Genomic DNA, 20,643 nt, shown 5'->3' with positions numbered 1-20,643 from the left:
AGGCAGTCTGCAGCTGAAGCCAGCCAGCACAGCTGACTCGACGGAACTAGAACACCACTGCTGCTCAGAGGAACTCTAGAATATCTCCTGCCACTGATTAATCAGGTGCACTGTGCTTCTGCCTGACCGGAAGCAAGGAAGACAATAATTACAGGACACCCAAGCTTTGGTATGGATCTGAATTGACCTAAAAGATCTGTGGAGACTAACCCCAGAAAGAGACATTCTTCCTGCTTCTGGGGTGCATTTATGCCGTATTTGAGAGCAATGTCTGTTCAAAAAGCAGCTATTTTATGTATGGAACAGAAAGTAAATAGATTTTATTGAACAAGAGCTTAAAAATCTGTCTCTGCAGCATGAAGAGTCCCATCAGAAAAATAAAACTGCTAAATTATTATAAAATTATTATTGTAATAAGAATGAATGTTGAGAATCTCCATGTATCATTCTATCACCATCTATATGAATCGGAGAATAAGATGTTTTCTTTAAGGGCTTCCAAGATTGATGAAGAGAGACAACAGAGTAAGCCACTTCCTGATCAGGGAGAACTGCAAGGGAGGACAGTATTCCTAGTGAATTTTACAAACAAATAAAATACAACAAATTATTGCTCCAATCCTGTGACCCCCCCACCCCCACAATGTAATTATTTCAGTCAGTCACCACCAAGGAAAATCAAGACCACCTTCGATGCCACAGTTATTGTCGAAAAAAAATCTGTCCCAAACATTAGCAGCCATGTTGCAAAACATCTTTACTAAACCAATAACACCTGACCAGCTGGGCTTCAAAGGACTTGAATATAGTATGTGAAAGATTTAGAATATAGTATGTGAAAGATTTAGATTTCCCAGGTGCTGCTGTTTTTGAATGCAGAAAAGCCATTTAGCACAAAACATGCTTTTGCAATGGCAGTGCCACCATGAATGTGTGTTGTGTAAACGGAGAACATCGGTCCCACACAGTCATTCTGCATCGGTAGTCAATTGATAATATGTGAGGTGCCGCTGCTCCTGTGGGATGGATTGTAAATTCTTTACCATGTGTTTAAAGATTATGTATTCAGGTATTCCAATACATTTAGTGAGCAAGGGACCCGAGTACAGAAATGAGTTACATTCAATTAAATGAAGAGACAGACACATTTATTTTCTTAACAATTTTTATTTGTTTTTCAGAATTTACTAACACAGAATTCATTTTGTATTTAGCTTTTTTATGCAAGGCAATATAAGGTGTACTGAAAGGAAATTCATACTGATTTATAGAGCTAAATACAATGTTAAGCATTGGTTATTAATCATTGGCTGTTTCAAATAAAAAGAAAACAAAATCAAGCACATATTGGTAAAGAAAATAATTATGCAGAGGACATTCAATAAACACGTCAGATATGTTAAACAGATTACATCAAATTACACCCATCTCTGGAGCTCTGCACAGTCTTATGCGGTGGCCTTTCCTTCCTCACTTTTCCCTTCTCCATTTCTACATTTTGACTGGTGGATGCAGCTGCCTTATTGTACATCTCCATGGTGTAAAACCTCCCACAATTACGTTCCACCATCGCCTCTATTTCCTTGACCAGTTCAATAGCTTGAGCTGTATTGCTCTTGTCTTTATTGTTAAAGACATGATACCTGCCCCCACATTCATCAATAAGCTGCTGGAGATCCCCTTTGACTCCCTCAATGTATTTCTCAATTGTCATGCCATCTTCCAGACTGTCTTCATGGGTGAAAAGAACCATCATGTATCTGGCAGCACGCTCACCCAAAATAATCTTCACTGCTTCCCTCTCTCTCTGTGTGTATTGGCCCACCTGTAGAACCAACAGCAAAGCGTGGGGTCCCGGGGCAGACAGAGAGATACATTTCTCAATCTCCTGTTTAATCTGATCAGCAGTGAGCTCTGTGTCAAACAGACCGGGAGTGTCAATCACAGCTATGTGTCTCCCAGAAACTTCTGCCGTGCCCTTCTTACACTTATTAGTTATGGAAGTGGCGCTGAGTTTTGAATCAAACTCCCTTCTTCCCAGGATGGTGTTTCCTGCTGCACTCTTCCCAACTCCAGTCTTCCCAAGCAGCACAATCCTCAACTCTGCAATGAACAAGAACAAACATATTGTGACAGAAACACTGCCAGGAATAACCCTGCTTTCATAAAACGAATGCATTCCTCACAGGACTCAGTTAGAAGAACTGAAAGTATAGATACTCTCATCACTGACTTCACCTATAGGAGAGCACTGTTGTCAAATAACCACACTGCCTGGGTATTCAAAAGTAATAGACTTTTAAAAACAGTAGGAATTATTTCTGTAAAGAAAAAATATATTAAACAAAATAAATAAAATAAAACTGCTCTTCAACTACATGTTTTTTTACATAGTGGTTTGCAAATTCGATTTTTGAAATGACTCTTTTCCAAACACATTAATCCCATTCAGTGATTGGCTGTCTATGCATTCTAACCATGTAGAAATGTTCCAACAACGCACTGGTCTGAACTTTTTTTTTGCCTCATCGCAGTCTTAAAACTTAAACATTGTCTGTATATTGCCGACTAATAAATCAACTGGTCAATATATGCCTGTGACAGAGATCGAATGATTCTTGGTGTTAGATCTCCCTGTGAGGGCATTTAATTAAATGGCACGACAATTTATTCCATAGGTTAGGTGGAAGTCGGTCATTTAGGAAGGGGGCGGAGCTACGGCACCCAAGCTCAATGACCAGGACGGGAGACGACGTGGTATCTGAGGATTGGAGGAGCGGATGCGTTCGTTAACCTAGGGGTCATGAGCGAGGGTATAAATAGGGGGCGTGGTTTAAGTGATCTGTTCCTTGGTAAATGATTAGTGTTTTAGCCTACAAAGAGTCTGTGTTGCCGTTGTAAAACCGTGTTTTTTTTTCTTGTGTTTGTTAATAGACTACCAGTAGTATGCTCCGGAGCTGTACCGAAAGCCAGCATTAACCCGGACATCACTTTCACCCCAGGATTCCACAGAGAACTGTATTACACCACTAGCACGTAATATCACTTCACTGTCTTGCGTTTTGTGTTTAGTGTTGGTGTGTGTAAAAACCTGGACTTTTGGTTGCGGGTCAAACCCTGGGATTAAAAATACGAGCGATACACGCCTCTGTATCACTCCAACATAATTATTTACTGATGTTTACCTTCGGGCTCTGGACATTGTCATTTATTAATAAAACACCCTTGCACCTGAAAGCAATTGTCTGTGTGATTAATCTGCTCTGCACTGCACTCAGCTGTATCCACTCACCACTTTGCCACAGTAATGAATTGGCATCAACCCACTGAACTGAATGCAAGTGCTGAATCGCAAACCACATGGCAGTCGAGAGGTACTGTCACAAATCACTGTCAAAGTCTTTTTTTCTTATCAATTCATGTACTTTTCATTCTCTTTGCTTTTTGTCACTATCTGATTGTAAACTTTTTTCACAACTCACTTAATTATGAACCTTTTTCCCCACGTGTTTCTTAATTGATGATTTCTATTTAGCACTAATTGGTTGATCTCGTCTTTAGTAAGGATCCCCGTGTAAAATTCACTGACGTTGTCTGCTTTGTTAACTACACACCGGGACTGAATGAAAAATGAGGAATAGGTTTGGTTATAAAAAGGTAGTTTAAGAAAATAGGAAGGATGGGGAACGTAATGCAGTAAGAAACAAATAAAGTAAAGTAAAGGAACGGGGTAAAAACTGAGAGGGGAAACTTTTTAATGTGGATGACGTGTTTAAAGCTTAAGAAAATCTGAATCAGAAAACCTGCTCAGTAATAGGATAAGTGAACGCTCGGATTTGAAAGGCTGGTCTCTTACCAGATTGGATAACTTCCCTTCTTTTCTTCTACATTTTTGCATCTTTTGCCGTTTAAATGTTTTTGGACTGTTTTTAATATTTTTATAAATTCTTGTGGACTGAGATCAAGGCAGACACGCTGGGGAAGCTGATAGATCACAGAGAACCAGCGCTGCTTTCCTGTTTAGAGACCATTCCTGAAGCAGCCTACAGTGCAATGTGGGCTGCTTGCAGTTATGGTTATTCCTTTTCTTTTGAGGACAGCAACGCATAAGATCTGAATTGTTTTTTTTTATTTATTTATTTCCACAAATCCTGAAGGACTTGGTGCACACAAGCAGTGATTGGAATATGTTTTTGTGTTTTTTTTTTGTTTTTTTTTTGGACAATTTATTTTATGAAGTTACTTTTATCTGATTTTTCTTTATTTGTGTGTTCTTTCGACACACAATTTTTATCCCAGTTTTAAATTACTTACCTGTGTTGTCTCTCATGTTCGATGCCAGAGGTGTGGATCTAGATAAAGAATCTGAAAAGAGAAACAGTAGAAGTTAATGGTAAATGTTAAGCACTGTAAGATACTCTGTACAGTACCTGTCAGAAGTATCTTTCCCTCCATACTTTAACGGGGCCTGGTGCCCGTAGTTTCTCCACCAGGTGGCATAGTCTTCTAAGTGGTGACACGTGTCTTATCCTGATGTCAGTATAATTAAACATTACAGATATAAAGGCCTGCCTTTGGATGAAAGAACACAGGAACCTTTTTCCCAGTAACTAGGAGGGAGGGAGATAGATGGAACCTATTTAGCAACGTTTGCAAACCCCTAAGGCAGTCACAAAAAATAATCTGCATAGAGTTAGCGCATCAGAATCAGGCGCACGTGTGGGCAAACAGACTGTCATGAGACCCGACTTCTAAATCACGTTTTCGTGCGCTATTGCAGCGGTTCGCTAATGCTGTCATTTTTGCACAAGCAATAGTGGCTGTGCACATATTTGCTAAATAGGGCCCAGAGATTACACAGTTTAGCAGAATTATGAGGCTTTGCATGGACTCCCTCCTGAACTTTCATCTCTTCACAATTTTTCTGCTTCCTGATTTTGTTTCCCACTGTCTCTTCATCTGTGCTGCAGCCAATTCTTTTCAGCTTGGAGAATCCGCAATGAATGAATTATTGCAATTACAGAAGATTTAATGAACCCAGAGATGTACCCTACTTAGCTCAATCCAGACGGTTGTCATGCTGATGCGCTGGGGAGGCCGCACTTTGGTTGATCCCCGGAGCCAGCATTGCAGCCGTTGTGTGTGCTGATGCGCCAGGGAGGCAAAATAAGCTGATCCCTGGAGCCAGCATTACACTTCAGCCATTAACACCAGACAGAAGGATATCTACATCATCATATGGAAGGAAACGTAAATGGATGGAGACACATATGGATCACACTAGTTTACTGTAAAGCTACGTCTTAGTTGGTGCTTATCTTGGCGAGAGCCGAGTTCAAATCAGCATGAAGTTTTAACATCTACTCTCGTGTAATGGAAATCATGATGGGCTCTTCGGGCCCGATGACTGTGATGGGCACTCAGGGTCTGTGAAAGATAAATTTGGCAATGAGGCCTCGTCCATGGGTGCTTGATGGCTACCTGTGTGAGGCCGGCTGGAAAAGCATGAACAGTTCCATGCATCCCAGTGCCGCAGAGAGGAAGTGGCTATGGGCCACCTCCACCCAATAAGACGAGGCTGCAAAACCATGAATGGAAAATAATAAATGATTAACACATGCCACAGTAGTGTCTGCCTCCTACCCCCCAAATATTAAAACAATTATGAAAATGAAAGCCGAGACATGGCCCGTCCCCCAGAGCATGACTGCGCTGGGGGGGAAAGAACCCAGCCTCTCCAGCCCAACCACTCACCCCACAGAACTATACCAAAAGATTATGCAGCCTCTACATATATTAAAAAGCTAAGAGAACACCCCTCGGGAAGCAAGCAAAAGCAAAGTCCTTCCAGCGTTCACAGGCACCGATACGCAGACCCGCGTGCCTGCTAACAAGAGCTAAATGTAGTGCTCGTCTGTCCTGTAAAAGCAGGCAAAAACCCCGTTAAATAACCTTCTGAATTGCTTATTTGCAGGGAAGGAAAATAAATTGCAGCAACTTCTGAGTCCCAAGATTTCATCCTACACCCCATTTACGGAACGCTGTGCAACCCGAGTGGGCGGGGCCATTCACCAGGATCCAGCATAAGAGATATGACTGACAGCCCTGTACTGCAAGTAGCTCCTATCTTTAGCCTTGGATAGGGACAGACACAAAGGCTTTTATTTAAACAGCCCTCCTTAGCTTGGAGATTCGTTGTGCCTCCATATGTCAAGAGCCATCTGCACAGTTTGCATTCCACTTTGTTTGGGCTGGACTCAAACTGAAACCACACGGTAGTCGAGAGGTGCGTACGTGTCTTATGCTGATGTCAGTATTATTTATATTAATAGGGGTGCATATTGCTAAAATAAATAAAACCAGTATTTTGGAAAAAGTAAATGCAAAAAGTAAAACAATCTTTGTTTTTACCTTCCTATCTTGCCTGCGCCTAATTCTGGTCCCCTTAATTTTATTTCAAACAGAGCTGATAAATTACATTAATTGTTCATCCCAGTCCTACTTTTAACTTGCATTTCATTTTTGCAGTCGCCTAATTTTAATGTTGTGCTTTTGTTATTTCCCTCACTGGTTTAACAGAGATGTCCTGACTGTTTTTTTTTGTGGCTGTCAGTATTATTAACATGCCTTTGGATGAAAGAGAGCACAGGAACCCTTTCCCACTAACTAGGAGGGTGGTGTGGGTAGAGAGTACACAGCTTACCAGACTTGCTTGGCTTATCATTGGCTTGCTCTTCAACGTCCATTTCTTCACAAATGAGCTCTTTGCTCTTCCTCATTTTTTTCACCTGTGATCATCTCACTGGTGTAGTGGCTTCCCCTGTTACCTTCCACCATCCTGTCTATTTTTTCCAGTAGCTCAGAAACCTGGGTGCAATCACTCTCTTCCTTGTTGTTGAAGGCGTGATAATGGCCCCCACACTTCTCAACAAGCTCCCGGAGCTCCTTGCTGGCTCCCTGAATGAACTCCTTAATTTTCTTCTCTCCTAGTTTGTCCCAGTTGGTGAAAAGGACCATCGTGTATCTCTCAGCTTCCTCTCCGTATCTCCTCAGGATTGTCTCCACTGTTCTCTTGTCTTCACCTGTGAATCGGCCCATCTCAATCACCAGGAGAATAGCGTGGGGTCCCGGGGCAGACAGAGCAATGCATTTTTCTTCAGTGACTTCATCCAGAGAGAGGTCTGTGCCAAAGGCTGGAGTGTCGACCACAACAACACGTCTCCCGGAAACCTCTCCTTCTCCCTTCTCACATACATTTGTAACTGAGGTGTCACTGGCTTGTGATGTAAACACCTTTTTGCCCAGGATGGTGTTTCCTGAGGCACTTTTCCCAACTCCAATCTTCCCAACCAGGACCATCCTCAAATCAGGGGAACTGCCTGGGGCTCTCTTTTCATGTGCTTCTAAATAAATAAAGAGGTTTCAGATTACATATATAACTTGTGTGATTGGCATATTTATATGCCCAAATAATGGGTGTACAACAATTCATTCCAGTGACAATTTGTCCTGGTAACAATTAGAAAAAATCCTTGCAAGTGCTCTTGCAAAACTTGCATCTCTTCTGAATATCTGGCCCAATGTTTTTTTTTTGTCCCTTAGCAGGAGTTGATAGAAATAGAATATATGTTAACCACACACTATTGAACCAAAACTGAATGTAAAACAGGACTCTAGTACGGTAACCATGGTGATGCCCATGTTTATGGGAGCTCCATGGATCCCGAAGTTAAAGGGGATAGGTAGTGAAGTAAAATTTGGAGAATGGCAGGCATAGCTATAAACAATGTTGAGATTGCAAATGTTAGATGAAGGACAGAAAGTAGATTTGATCATTTGTGCTTTAGAAGGGGATGCAAGGAGGGAGGTATTACTTTTAGCACTGACAGAAACTAAACAGAATTATACACATCTAAAATGTTCAGCAATTTCTGTGGATATTTTTTTATTTGTATTTTTTTTTAAAATCTCGATCTGGTTAGACTCCAGTACTGAATGCAGTTTGTAACACCAGGGTTGAGCGTGGCAGCGATGGACCTGAACAATGAAGGGACTGGAAGAAAAAAAAAGAAAAAAAAAGAAACACTAGGTTCAGACTATAAAGTTGTCCATCAAGAAGTATTCAGTACAGTAATTGCAGACAGTGTGTATTAAAATGCAGTAAACAGTTGTGTTTGTGTTTACTATGAGTGTCTCCCAGCAAGCCAGCCTGACTGCCACTCCAAATTAACGGGGAATATAAACACATTGAATTGTGTAATGAATTGGCATCAACCCAGTGAATTGAATGCAAGGGCTGAACTGTAAACCACATGGCAGTCGAGAGGTACGTACATGTGTCACCAGTCTTTTTTTCTTATCACTACATGTAATCTGTTTTCTCTTTGCTTTTTCTTACCATCTGATTGTAAACTTTTTTTCACAACTCACTTAATTATTGAAACTTTTTCCACATGTTTTTCTTTATTGATGATTTCTATTTAGCACCAGTTGGTTGATTACATCTTTAGTAAGGATCCCTGTGTAAAATTCACTAATGTTGATGGCTTGTTAACTACACACTGGGACCGAATGAAAGATGAATTGGTTATACAAAGGTAGTTTAAGAAAATAGGAAGGATGGGGAACGTAATGCAGTAAGAAACAAAGAAAGTAAAGTAAAGGAACGGGGTAAAAACTGAGAGGGGAAACTTTTTAATGTGGATGACGTGTTTAAAGCTGAGGAAAATCTGAATCAGAAAACCTGCTCAGTAATAGGAAGAGTGAGCGCTCAGATTTGAAAGACTCGTCTCTCGCCGGTCCCTTCTTTTTTTCTACATTTTTACAACTTCCACCATTTTAATGCTTTTGGACTGTTTACTATTTTATAAATTCTTGTGGACTGAGATATTTGCAGTAGATTTGCTGTTTGTTTTTTTCTTTGTCTCATTTTGAAAGCGCTCGTGACCAGGCAGACACTATGGGGAAGCTGATAGACAGATCACAGAGAATCAGCGCTGCTCTTCTGTTTAGAGACCATTCCTGAAGCAGCCTACAGTGCAATGTGGGCTGCTTGCAGTATTTTTGGTTATTCCTTTTCTTTTGAGGACAGCAACGCATAAGATCTGAATTTATTATTATTATTATTATTATTATTATTATTATTATTATTATTATTATTATTATTAATATAATTATTTATTTCCTTTGTGCACACAAGCAAAGATTGGAATATGTTTTTGTGTTTTTTTTTATTTTGGTCAATTTATTTTATGAAGTTACTTTTATCTGATTTTTTTTCTTTATTTGTGTTCTTTCGACATACAATTTTCATCCCAGTTTTAATCTGATTCCCTCTATTTAAATTAAAAAATCAATTATTTAAATTACTTACCTGTGTTGACTCTCATGTTTGATGCTTGAGGTGTGGATCTAGATAAAGAATCTGAAAAGAGAAACAGTAGAAGTTAATGGTAAATGTTAAGCACTGTAAGATACTCTGTACAGTACCTGTCAGAAGTATCTTTCCCTCCATACTTTAACGGGACCTGGAGCCCATAGTTTCTCCACCAGGTGGCGTAGTCTGTCTCTAAGTGGTGACATTGCTTTTTTTGGCGTAGTCGGCAGGATCTAGGTGTTAAATCCACACCAGGGCAGGGTCAACAGGTGGTAGCACGTCCAGAAGCGGTAACCATGGTGATGGCCATGTTTATGGGAGCTCGATGGATCCCGAAGTTAAAGGGGATAGGTAGTGAAGTAACATTTGGAGACTGGCAGGCACAGCTACAGACAATCCGTGCATTTACATGAGCATAAGAATTCTTAATTCCGATATGAAAAGTTATGTAAACACAGTTTTCGGAAAATGTATCTGAACATACCGAAAGTCAGTTTTCGGAAAACAGCATCTAGATTAAATGCTGAAAACTAACAAGATGTATGTCATGTAAACACACTTTTCGGAAAACTTATTCCGATAGCGTACTGCACATGTGCAAACTTTGACCTTCATTCCTGCACGTGGTTTTAGAAAACAGAGAAAATAATAATAATCTGTAGTCAGTCTGCATGCATCCATTTGTCTAGTTAGGGATAAAGTAATACATTTGTTAAAGTTGTATGTATTTGTTAATAGCCCGTACTGAAACAGCAAATGTTTTCCAGCTTTAAAATGACGTAATAATTTAAAAGTCTGCAAAAGAAACTGGTAATATAGAACATGATGTGCTGTTGGAAAGGCTGATTGCACATTGTGGGGAATCTGAATAGAGGTATAGGATAGTAATCTTTGAATTTAAGACCTGACACTTTGATAAAGCACTATATTGGATTGGTCTCTGTTCTATCGCAGAAATGTACGGTCTTCAAATCGTACTTAGGCTACTACAGTACTTTGCATGCGAAAATATACTGTGTTTTCCAAAAACTTCAGTCCATGTATACAGTTGAATGCTAATTAGATTTTCTATCGTTAATCATGTAAACACAGAAAAGTGACGTTTTAAGAAAATCAGTTTTCTGATTCAGTTTTGTCATGTAAACGTACTGAATGTTGCTAGATGAGGGACAGAAGGTAGATTTTATCATTCGTGCTTTAGAAGGGGATGCAAGGAGGGCGGTATTGGCACCTACAGCTGGGGCCACGAGTGCTCAAGAATGGGAGGTCTTACAGAAGTTATATGGAGATAGGGTTGTTGTAGCTAAGTTGAGAGCTCAATTGTTTAGGTGCAGATAAAATAGTGATGAGGCTATGGAGGCTTTCACTCTCCGGCTCCAAGGACTGTTTGCTAGGTTGCAGTGGCGGGATCCAGAGGGACCACTCCGGAACAATGCAATGGAGTAGAACACCCAATACTGTAGCTCAGCAAAAAGATGCTACCTCGGGAATGCAACTACTCCGTCGTCGAAAAGGAGTGTCTGGCCATTAAATGGGCTACTCACTCTTTATGATACTACCTGCTGGGACACTCATTTTATCTCGTCACTGACCACGCCCCACTCAAGTGTTTAAGTACAATGAAGGACAGCAATGCCCGGATAACTCGGTGGTATCTGGCGTTGCAGCCCTTCATGTACCACATGGTACACCGTGCGGGGGAAAGACCATCAAAATGCAGATCATTTTTCTCAGGAGGGAGGAGTAATGGGAAAGATAGATTCAGCCGAGTGTTCCTTCGGCTCCACTCTGAGCAGTGGGATATGTGACAGAAATACAATGAGTTTTGGTTGTAAATCACCCTCCCGACCTGTGAGGGCGCTAAGCAGCGAGAGGAAGTCTATGGACGGGCTGGCCTGACAGTTCTTTCTCCGGGTCGGTAAGTCGGTCAGTCTGGAAGAAGACGAGACTCTGTTGCAGGAACGTATTGACCCGGAAGGGAAACGATGTAGCAGCTGCAGACAGTGAAGACAGCTGCACTCGTTTACCAAGGGCTCATGCATGATAGCATGAAGGGGACAAAGAATTGTAAATCTTTTCCTTTGCTTGGTTCAAAGAGATAAGAAACTGGAAGGAGCGGAAAAATCCCTAATAATCTGTGAAAAAGAGTTGAGTGAGTGTGAGTGTTTTGTTTGTTTTGTCGCTGTTAGTAATTGTCTTTTGTTTTTGTAAATCACTAGACGGCTAACACGTCTCCGGAGCTGTCACCTTGGGCCAGCACTACCCGGAACAACAACACCACAGTCACTGTTTGATCGTTATCGCCTACCACGAGCACTACTGCACGCACCCAGGTCTAGTGACTGTGTATGTATTATTGTGGGGCGGATAACGTGTATTATTATTTGGTCTGCAAACCACTTCTTATCGTTTCCTTCTGTGCTCTACACATTGGTGTGTATTGCCGGAGGAATATTGTTTGGTCGCCAGACCGGGAGTTCACAAATAAAAAGAACCCCTTTTCCAAAACGGATTACAGTTTCCTTTGTGTGATTATTTCTGCACTGCATCACCTCTGCATCTGTTTCTAATCAGCAGCCACTTTGCCACAATCCCTTGTAAAAAAAAGAAGCTTCTTTTGAATCGCAGAGTTATCTAGTTTACATTACATAAATATAAACAATGGTAAACTTTGATTAGCGTTAACCCAGTTCACATCAGTCTAGAGACAAACGCATTTGAATAACGTTTAAAATGGAAAATTAAGGAACGCACCTTTAACCCCTGTCACAATTAACACAATTCACCTGCTCCCTCATCTCTCCTGCATGCTCCCTGCTGCATCCTCCCTCCTCCATTTTCCCTGCTATCTTCTCCATGCTCTCTCCTCCTTGCTCCCTCCTCCCTGCTCCCTCCATTCTCCCTCTTCCATGCTCCCTCCTTTATGCTCCATCCTCCCTATTCCCTCCTCCCTCCTGTGTGCTCCCTCCTCCCTCTCCTCTGCTCCCTCCTCCCTGCTCCCTCTCCTCTGATCTCTCCTCCATGCTCCCTCCTTCCAGCTCTATGCTCCCTCCTCTATGATCCCTCCTCTATGCTCCCTGCTATTTTATAGACACGTACAGACGTGCTCAAATTTGTTGCTACCCCTCCACAAAAAACGAAGAATGCACAATTTTCTCTGAAATAACTTGAAACTGACAAAAGTAATTGGCATCCACCATTGTTTATTCCATATTTAATAGAAATCAGACTTTGCTTTTGATTTTTTATTCAACATAATATTGTAAATAATAAAACAAATGAAAATGGCATGGACAAAAATGATGGGACCGCTAACCTAATATTTTGTTGCACAACCTTTAGAGGCAATCACTGCAATCAAACGTTTTCTGTAGCTCTTAATGAGACTTCTGCACCTGTTAACAGGTAGTTTGGCCCACTCTTCCTGAGCAAACTGCTCCAGCTGTCTCAGGTTTGATGGGTGCCTTCTCCAGACTGCAAGTTTCAGCTCTTTCCATAGATGTTCGATAGGATTCAGATCAGGACTCATAGAAGGCCACTTCAGAATAGTCCAATGTTTTGTTCTTATCCATTCTTGGGTGCTTTTAGCTGTGTATTTTGGGTCATTATCCTGTTGGAGGACCCATGACCTGTGACTGAGACAGAGCTTTCTGACACTGGGCAGTACGTTTCGCTCCAGAATGCCTTGATAGTCTTGAGATTTCATTGTGCCCTGCACAGATTCAAGGCACCCTGTGCCAGGCGCAGCAAAGCAGCCCCAAAACATAACCGAGCCTCCTCCATGTTTCACTGTAGGTATGGTGTTCTTTTCTTTGAAAGCTTCATTTTTTCGTCTGTGAACATAGAGCTGATGTGACTTGCCAAAAAGCTCCAGTTTTGACTCATCTGTCCAAAGGACATTCTCCCAGAAGGATTGTGGCTTTCCAGTCTGGCTTTTTTATGTTTTTCTGTCAAAAGTGGAGTCCTCCTGGGTCTTCTTCCATGGAGCCCACTTTCGCTCAAAAAGTGACGGATGGTGCGATCAGAAAATGACGTACCTTCACCTTGGAGTTCAGCTTGTATCTCTTTGGCAGTTATCCTTGATTCTTTTTCTACCATTCGCACTATCCTTCTGTTCAATCTGGGGTCGATTTTCCTCTTGCGGCCATGCCCAGGGAGGTTGGCTACAGTTCCATGGACCTTAAACTTCTTAATAATATTTGCAACTGTTGTCACAGGAACATCAAGCTGCTTGGAGATGGTCTTGTAGCCGTTACTTTTACCATGCTTGTCTATTATTTTATTTCTGATCTCCTCAGACAACTCTCTCCTTTGCTTTCTCTGGTCCATGTTCAGTGTGGTGCACACAATGATACCAAACAGCACAGTGACTACTTTTCTCCATTTAAATAGGCTGAATGACTGATTACAAGATTGGAGACATGTGTGATACTAATTAAAGAAACGAATTAGTTTGAAATATCACTATAATCCAATTATTTATTATCTTTTCTAAGGGGTACCAACAAATGTGTCCAGGCCATTTTAGAATATCTTTGTAAAATAAGCAATAATTCATCTCTTTTCACAGCTTCTTTGCTTTATTCTATGACATACCAAAGGCATGCAAGTATACATGATAAAATAGCTTTTAATGTCATCACTTTTCAGGAGGAATGAAGCATTATTTCAATGAGCTGTAAGGGTACCAACAAATTTGAGCACGTCTGTATATTTAGACTGTGATGTTTAAGATTGATAATCAATAGATTTGATCTATAATTCTTACTTGAGATTTATTTCTGACTTTAGATAAGTTCTCTCTTTTTATTTTTCTGTCTTCAATAAACTGCTGCTATTAAATTCTCTTGCTGTTTGATTGTTTTGTTCATTATAATTCATCGATCTTATCAAACTTCTTCAATTGGAACTACTCAAATGCAACTCTGCATACAATTACATTTCACTTAATGTTCCTACAGGGTATGTGTTGCCATTTTCCCCACTCAGACCCCTTGCTTACTAAATATCTTCAAGAGAATATCGTCCACTCTTCAAATATCTGTCTAATATTTTAATGAGCAATCCATCCCACAAGAGCAGTGATACTGCAATATACATTTACTACCAGCACAGGATGACTGGGAGGGATAGCTGTTCATTTTACCCCACAACTTGTTTCACATGCATTGTACATGTATTAAAAGATGGGATGATTATCTATTCAGGGATACCAAGATATTTAGGGAGAGAAAGGTCTGAATGGAAAAACAGGCAACAAATGCCCCACCCCAGTCATTCTGCATGTATTCATCTGAGCCAATACTTGTTGGAGAGGAGTGTAGATTAATGGCTTCACAATTACTAATAAATAATAATAATTGCTGCCCTCAAGCTCCACCCCTCCCTGTTCTGTAGTGTTAGCTCTTCTCTCAATGGAGTGACACATCTTTCAATCAAATGTTTCAGTGAAAACAGACTTACATTTTAAAAATGCAGCACTGTTCCTTGGTTCTGGAGCCTGCAGACTGTAAACTGCAACTTTATTCACTGGGCAGAAAAAAGAGAGAAACATAGAATTTGTTTTCTAATGTGTGAATCCCTCTGTCTCTGTTTGAATGCTATTGTCTTGTTTTTTCATGTAATGTCTTTAGAAACTCTCTTCCTTCCTGCTCTCTACACTCTGTAATATTCATATAGCCAACAATCTGCAAGAGGGCTTTATTAATGTCTTGCAAGTCCTGTCCCTCCTCAAGCCATGATCTATTTGAGAAATCTCTACCAAATGAATCTATTTCACACCAACCTGTTTTGGTTATTTTGACTAATTCCCCCTTGCAGAAGTCCTCAATATGGTCTTTAAGTTCAGATACAGCTTTCCTCACAGCCCCAAAAGAGATGCCTGTATTGACAGTAACACTGGGTAAGCCTCCAGCTTCAGGAGGGGCACAGAGAGACTGGAAATTCTACAACAGGAAAGTGGAGAAAAGGAGTTTTCAGTGAAACAGAATGGAGTCCAAAACATTCCTGGGGAAAAGCAAGAATTCATTCAATTGGAGAGGTCTGTCTGAAACCGTCCCAGTTATGGACTTGAGATTTTCTAACAAGCAGTGATGTTACCTGTAGAAAATGGATGTGATCCTCTGTCTCTGAAAGCTGTTTCAGCTCAGTGTTTCTCCTCTTTAGCTCAGCAATCTCCTGCTCCAGTTTCTTCATGCGTCCTTCAGCCTGATTCACTGCAGCTTTCTCGTTAGCTCCAATCAGCTCAATAACCTCAGTGTGGATCTTCTCAATGGATCGGATCACCTCATTAAAGATCTTCTCACTTTCCTTTATTTCTATGCATGCAGATCTCTGAGTGAAAGTACACAGTAGAGGAGACACAGTTAGAATTTATATGAAAAACACATCAGACATAGACAGCAAACTTCTGCAGATGTTTTCCAGTCCATCTGTTTATAATAATAATTAATAATAATAATAATAATAATAATAATAATAATAATAATAATAATAATAATAATAACCCCCTCTTGTCAATACCCACTTTCAGTGACTCCACAGCCTGTTTCAGCCCCTCAATTTCTTTCAGTCTCTCCTGGATTCTCTGTTGTATTTCTGTCTGTGTCTCTCCCAGCTGCTTCTGTGTAGAAACACAGTGACAAAGTGACATTTCTGATGGGGCATTGAGTGATATCCTGTCACACTCAACACAGGCCTGTTTAAGTATGCTATTGAAACTGACAGAATCATTTTAGTTCAAATATATTTTATGTTTTCTTGTCCCCTTACCTCTTTACAATGTGTGCAATAATTCTGAGTCAAATATATTTTGACTTCAGTTCTAGTTGCAAGCCAAAGACATCTGTAGCACAGGCTAGATCAGACAACATGTGTGTATAGTAGTAAGATACAACACCATCTAATGCACAGCTGCCAGCAATACAAAAGGACGCTTGATCCACAGTAGCTGTCCACTAGATGGCACTTTTTCATACTAGTAACAGTGAATGATGGCTGATCTAGCATGTGTTACATGTTTGTTTTGTTAAGCACCTAGGAAACTGAAGCAGCTTTCTCTTTAATGTATATTTAGGGCTTCTGATTTCTGTTTTAATCGATAAACACAGATAAAACACCCCTGATACAAAACAATGAAATCAGTGTATACCCAATAAACACCGGAAAAACACTAGACATGGTTACTCAATTCACGTTGACTTCACCCCTTTCCATGTGAAAAAATAAAATAAAATAACCTAAAACCAAAAAAGAATAACAAAAAAACAACATTTCTCATAGCAGTCAGGCAATGAACCTCCTTCCTGACTTGTATCTATCATTGATTAATTCTGAATACTTTAAACTGAGTGGCAGCACATTCCTGCATTTCTATTGGAGGATTGCACACGCTTGTGCGATTTAAAACGAGATTACAATTAGAAACGGAGGGTTGTTCTTGCTCGTGGGATTTAAAGCTATATTACAGTTCAATAGGGAGGATTCACACACTCTTGGAATTTAAAACAGAATTGCAAATTGTGAACAAATGTAAAAAATGCCTAAACACACAAAATCCCCAGAAGAATGAGCCCGTGACCAGAAGGACTTCACTGTGGAAGAGAGCAAAGGAAAGAGGGGAATAGTAGGGTGAGCGAATGAAAATCCCAAATAGGTTTTTAAATTCTGTTTTTAACTAACTTAAACATATCTGTTTTAATCATGTAAAAATGTGTTTTAACACACCAAATTCAGCTACTGTTCAAATTCAAATTCTGCCTGGCAGCCATCTTGAATTTGAGTTATGCCCTCTACTGACTTTGAGCTTTCATAATTAAAAAGATGAACACTTTACCAATAAAAACAATTATTCTCAGCTAGATGATGGTTATAAATTGAAAGATCAAATGTTTTAAGTGTACAAGCAAGCCTCCCAAAAACACACCTCTCACTGTGGGCAGACTGGCAAGAACTGCCTGGCAAGGGCAAGGGCACAATCTTGTATATTGTATATCATATTAATTTTGTATATTGTATATCATATTAATCTTGTATACTGTATATCATATTAATATTGTATATTGAATATCATAATAATCTTGGTCTTTTGTTTTTAAATTAGCTGCTTGACTTTGCTAGGAATGTCATTTTTAAACAGTTTTACCAATAAAACTATAATATCTTAAACAATGAAACTGATCTATGATTTTATTAAGTCACAAGATACATATAGAAAACACTAGGAATATAAATCATGCTAATTTTACACTACAAATTCCAATGCACCACAAAACAGCTGAACAAATCCTTCTTACCCTGTGAGGCAGGGCTGAGGTCCTGCACATGTAAACAGTGTGTTTTGGTTTGATTGTAAATAATGTTTTTGATGATCAAGTTTGTGCTAGAATGGCAGGGCATATTCAAATCCAGATGTGGAATGTGGCCAGGTGTTAATTGATTAATTGATTATCTCTTATCCCTGGCCACATGCCTTTAAAAAGGATCTGAAAAGCCTGTTTCCTGGTTCTACAAGCAGGGATACAGACTGTCTGGGAAGGAGAGTGTTGCTGTAGGATCCTCACGACTGCGTGTGTTAACCAGGGTGAGAAAAACACAAGAGGAAAAATGTATCTCGGATCACTGTGTGAGTTAACCAGGATTGCTAGCACTGGAAGGAATAGGGAACAAGTTTAGGGGATTTTAATCCCATCCAAGTCTAGAGAGGAGGTGTCAGGGAGACTGTTCCTGGAGCGGGACCTCCTTTCTTGTTTAGTTAACTTTTATTTTCTAGTTGTTTTCGCGCAGTGTTTTGTTTTGAATGTTTTGTGTTTTTTGTATCAAAGAAAACCTCCTGTGTCTCTCCTGTCAATCAGCGATAGCCACACCTGTAACAACACCCCTGTTACACCCTGAAATACATTGTAGTACATCATAGTTTAGTTAGAGCAATTAAAAAACTAGGGCTCTTTAAATAGCTCTTAATATACAATCAAAATCTGATCTGATGTGAAACTGTATAACCTAGTAAACAGACATGTTAAATATCCCTGGGAATTCTTATCTTCTAGGATAGCTACAAGGAAATGGTTCAAACCCTTACCTGTTTCACAATCCTTTCTGCATCACCTGAGACTGTATCATGGCTCTTGTGATCCTCGTCTGTACACAACAAGCAAATACACGTCTGATCGGTTCTGCAGAAGACCTCCAAAAACTTCTGGTGTTCAGGACAGAGCTTCTGCTCCAGATTTCCAATGGCATTGATCAGCTTGTGCCTCGTTAATGGAGTAACCTCACTGTGTGGCTTGACGTGTGTTTCACAGTAAGAGGCCAGGCACGTCAAACAGGATTTAACAGCTTTGAACTTTCTCCCAGTGCAGACATCACACGACACATCTCCAGGTCCAGCATAACTTTGAGCAGGAGGAGGATTGAGTCCTGTCTTCTTTAATTTCTCCACAACTTCAGCAAGCATGGTGTTTCTGCACAGATCAGGCCTTGGGGTAAAGGTCTTTCTGCACTGGGGGCAGCTGTAGACACCTGTATGATCAGTCTGATCCCAGCAGTTCTTAATACACCCCATACAGTAACTGTGTCCACATGGAATAGTGACTGGATCCTTCAATAGCTCCTTACACACTGGACAGTTCAAGTGCTCCTCTGACCACAAGTTTGAAGCCATTCTTGCTGCAGTGAGACAGAGAGACTGACAAGTTCACAACAGAAACTTCACTGCGCTGATTTCTTGGAATTGTGTAAAGCTCTAAGAGGCGGGGTTTGGGACTGAGGCCAGGTTTAGACAAGCAGGGGGAGCAGAAACTGTTGAGTATCCACCCGAATAGCCAATATTCAATATCAACCTAACTTCACTGGGGTATACATTGCCTGAGAAATAAACGGAGCAATTACTGAACAGTCTGTGTCTGAACTACTAATACGATCTGTCATTAAATACCACTCTAAAATGCCTCCAAAATACATCGTCAAAAACAAAAGGCCAGCACTTGCATGGGTTGATTTTGAATTAGATTCACAGTTGGTGCTGAGACGTTCCAGCGGCATCTACTGTGTATTAGAGCTCGCTAGAACTGGAAGCTGATTGGCTGACTGTACCGAATCGTTTTCTAATAATAATACTGTATTTATACAGAAATACAAATGTATATTAAAATACAATAAATGTACTTTTGTAAAATGTGTTACTGTACATATGAAATTCATGGTTATGATAACGAACAATATGAATAAGTAAATTAATAAGCAAAATTCCACATCGTGACCCACCAGTACAGTAAAGAAAAAAAAAAATCATTGGTTCCGAATCCACAATCCCGATCACTGATTTTAATTTCCATTCTGTAAAAAGAAGTAAACTTGTCATTTAGACTACTATTTTCTGATGTCTGGGTTTTGTGTTTCTGAACAGACATTGTAGTAGCATTTTATAAAATAAGCAAATACATTTGAAATAAACGATTCAATAGTTACTCACTTGAACCACTCGACTGCGCTTTACGCGTCCTTCTTTGTTCTGAAAGTGGAGTTCTGATGCGAGTCTCCCTCTTGGAAGGTGTGGCTGTTCTGTTATTCTGCAGAGCTACTGTAGAGTTATATATATATATATATATATATATATATATATATATATATATATATATATATATATATATATATATATATATATATATATAACTGTAGCCTGGGAGTGGCCAAGGTTGCGTCATAAATACTGACACTGGAACTGTGCTGAAAGGTTGACCAATTACAGTAAAGCAATACACTGGAGTAAGAACATTTATCAAAGACCAACTGTGACAGATGACTGCATGACTTTACAGAGCCTTTATCATTACAATCATTTAAACACAATTATTAACCCAGATGAGAACACATTTACAGTTCGGTTAATTATTAAATATGAGATTCGCGCTTGCATTGCCTGCATTACAGATATGCTGTCTTTTACGAGTACAGTTAATACGTGCAATGGTGCACTCCAGCATCTCCGTTACCATAGCTACAGGAATGCCATCACCTGCACTTTAACAGCGCATGTTTATTAATTTATTAATTAATTAATTTATTTATTTATTTTCTGTCAGAAGCTTCAATAATTTCAGCTATGTAAATAAAGCCTGATTTATTTAATATTTTATTTTATTATGAACATTGTAGCCTAATTAGTAGTAACACGTTGTTGCTAAATGTTTGTTTTATATATAGATACCTAAAACTGACAACCATACTCTTTGTAACTATAAATGCAAATGATAGGATTCATTGTTTTA

The 20,643-nt window shown here is 39.8% G+C and overlaps 2 protein-coding genes across 5 annotated transcripts in view; one reads left to right on the top strand and one right to left on the bottom strand.

The window, feature by feature from the left end:
- LOC131696742 (GTPase IMAP family member 8-like) overlaps window positions 1–20,643 on the top strand; it is a 206,888-nt gene that overhangs the window by 126,700 nt on the left and 59,545 nt on the right. The window lies entirely within an intron of this gene.
- On the bottom strand, window positions 2,016–19,957 carry LOC131723022 (E3 ubiquitin-protein ligase TRIM47-like). Of its 2 annotated transcripts, XM_059016299.1 has the most exons (10): window positions 19,848–19,957; window positions 18,456–19,042; window positions 15,903–15,998; window positions 15,476–15,709; window positions 15,162–15,321; window positions 14,840–14,905; window positions 9,374–9,424; window positions 6,704–7,403; window positions 4,315–4,365; window positions 2,016–2,103 (listed from the first exon to the last, which is right to left on the bottom strand). In XM_059016299.1, exons 2-8 carry the CDS (start codon window positions 19,035–19,037, stop codon window positions 6,751–6,753), a joined length of 1,842 nt encoding a protein of 613 aa, XP_058872282.1. In that variant the 5' UTR covers window positions 19,038–19,042; window positions 19,848–19,957; the 3' UTR covers window positions 2,016–2,103; window positions 4,315–4,365; window positions 6,704–6,750. The 2 variants fall into 2 exon arrangements, with proteins under 2 accessions (XP_058872282.1, XP_058872283.1); XM_059016300.1 differs by lacking the exon at window positions 2,016–2,103 and having other exon boundaries at window positions 4,314–4,365; window positions 18,456–19,240.

This window comes from Acipenser ruthenus, chromosome 52, assembly GCF_902713425.1.
Source record: "Acipenser ruthenus chromosome 52, fAciRut3.2 maternal haplotype, whole genome shotgun sequence".
In the NCBI taxonomy this organism is placed as follows: Eukaryota; Metazoa; Chordata; class Actinopteri; order Acipenseriformes; family Acipenseridae; genus Acipenser; species Acipenser ruthenus.
Note: the sequence above shows the minus strand (reverse complement) of the source record. Positions and strands in the feature narration are given on the sequence as shown.

Coding starts and splice junctions, on each gene's coding strand:
- LOC131723022 (XM_059016299.1), bottom strand. CDS start 19,037: ATGGCTTCAAACTTGTGGTCAGAGGAGCACTTGAACTGTCCAGTGTGT. Junction 15,999..18,455: donor CAGAAAGGATTGTGAAACAG/GTAAGGGTTTGA, acceptor GTTTCTACACAG/AAGCAGCTGGGAGAGACACA. Junction 15,710..15,902: donor AGGCTGTGGAGTCACTGAAA/GTGGGTATTGAC, acceptor ACTTTCACTCAG/AGATCTGCATGCATAGAAAT.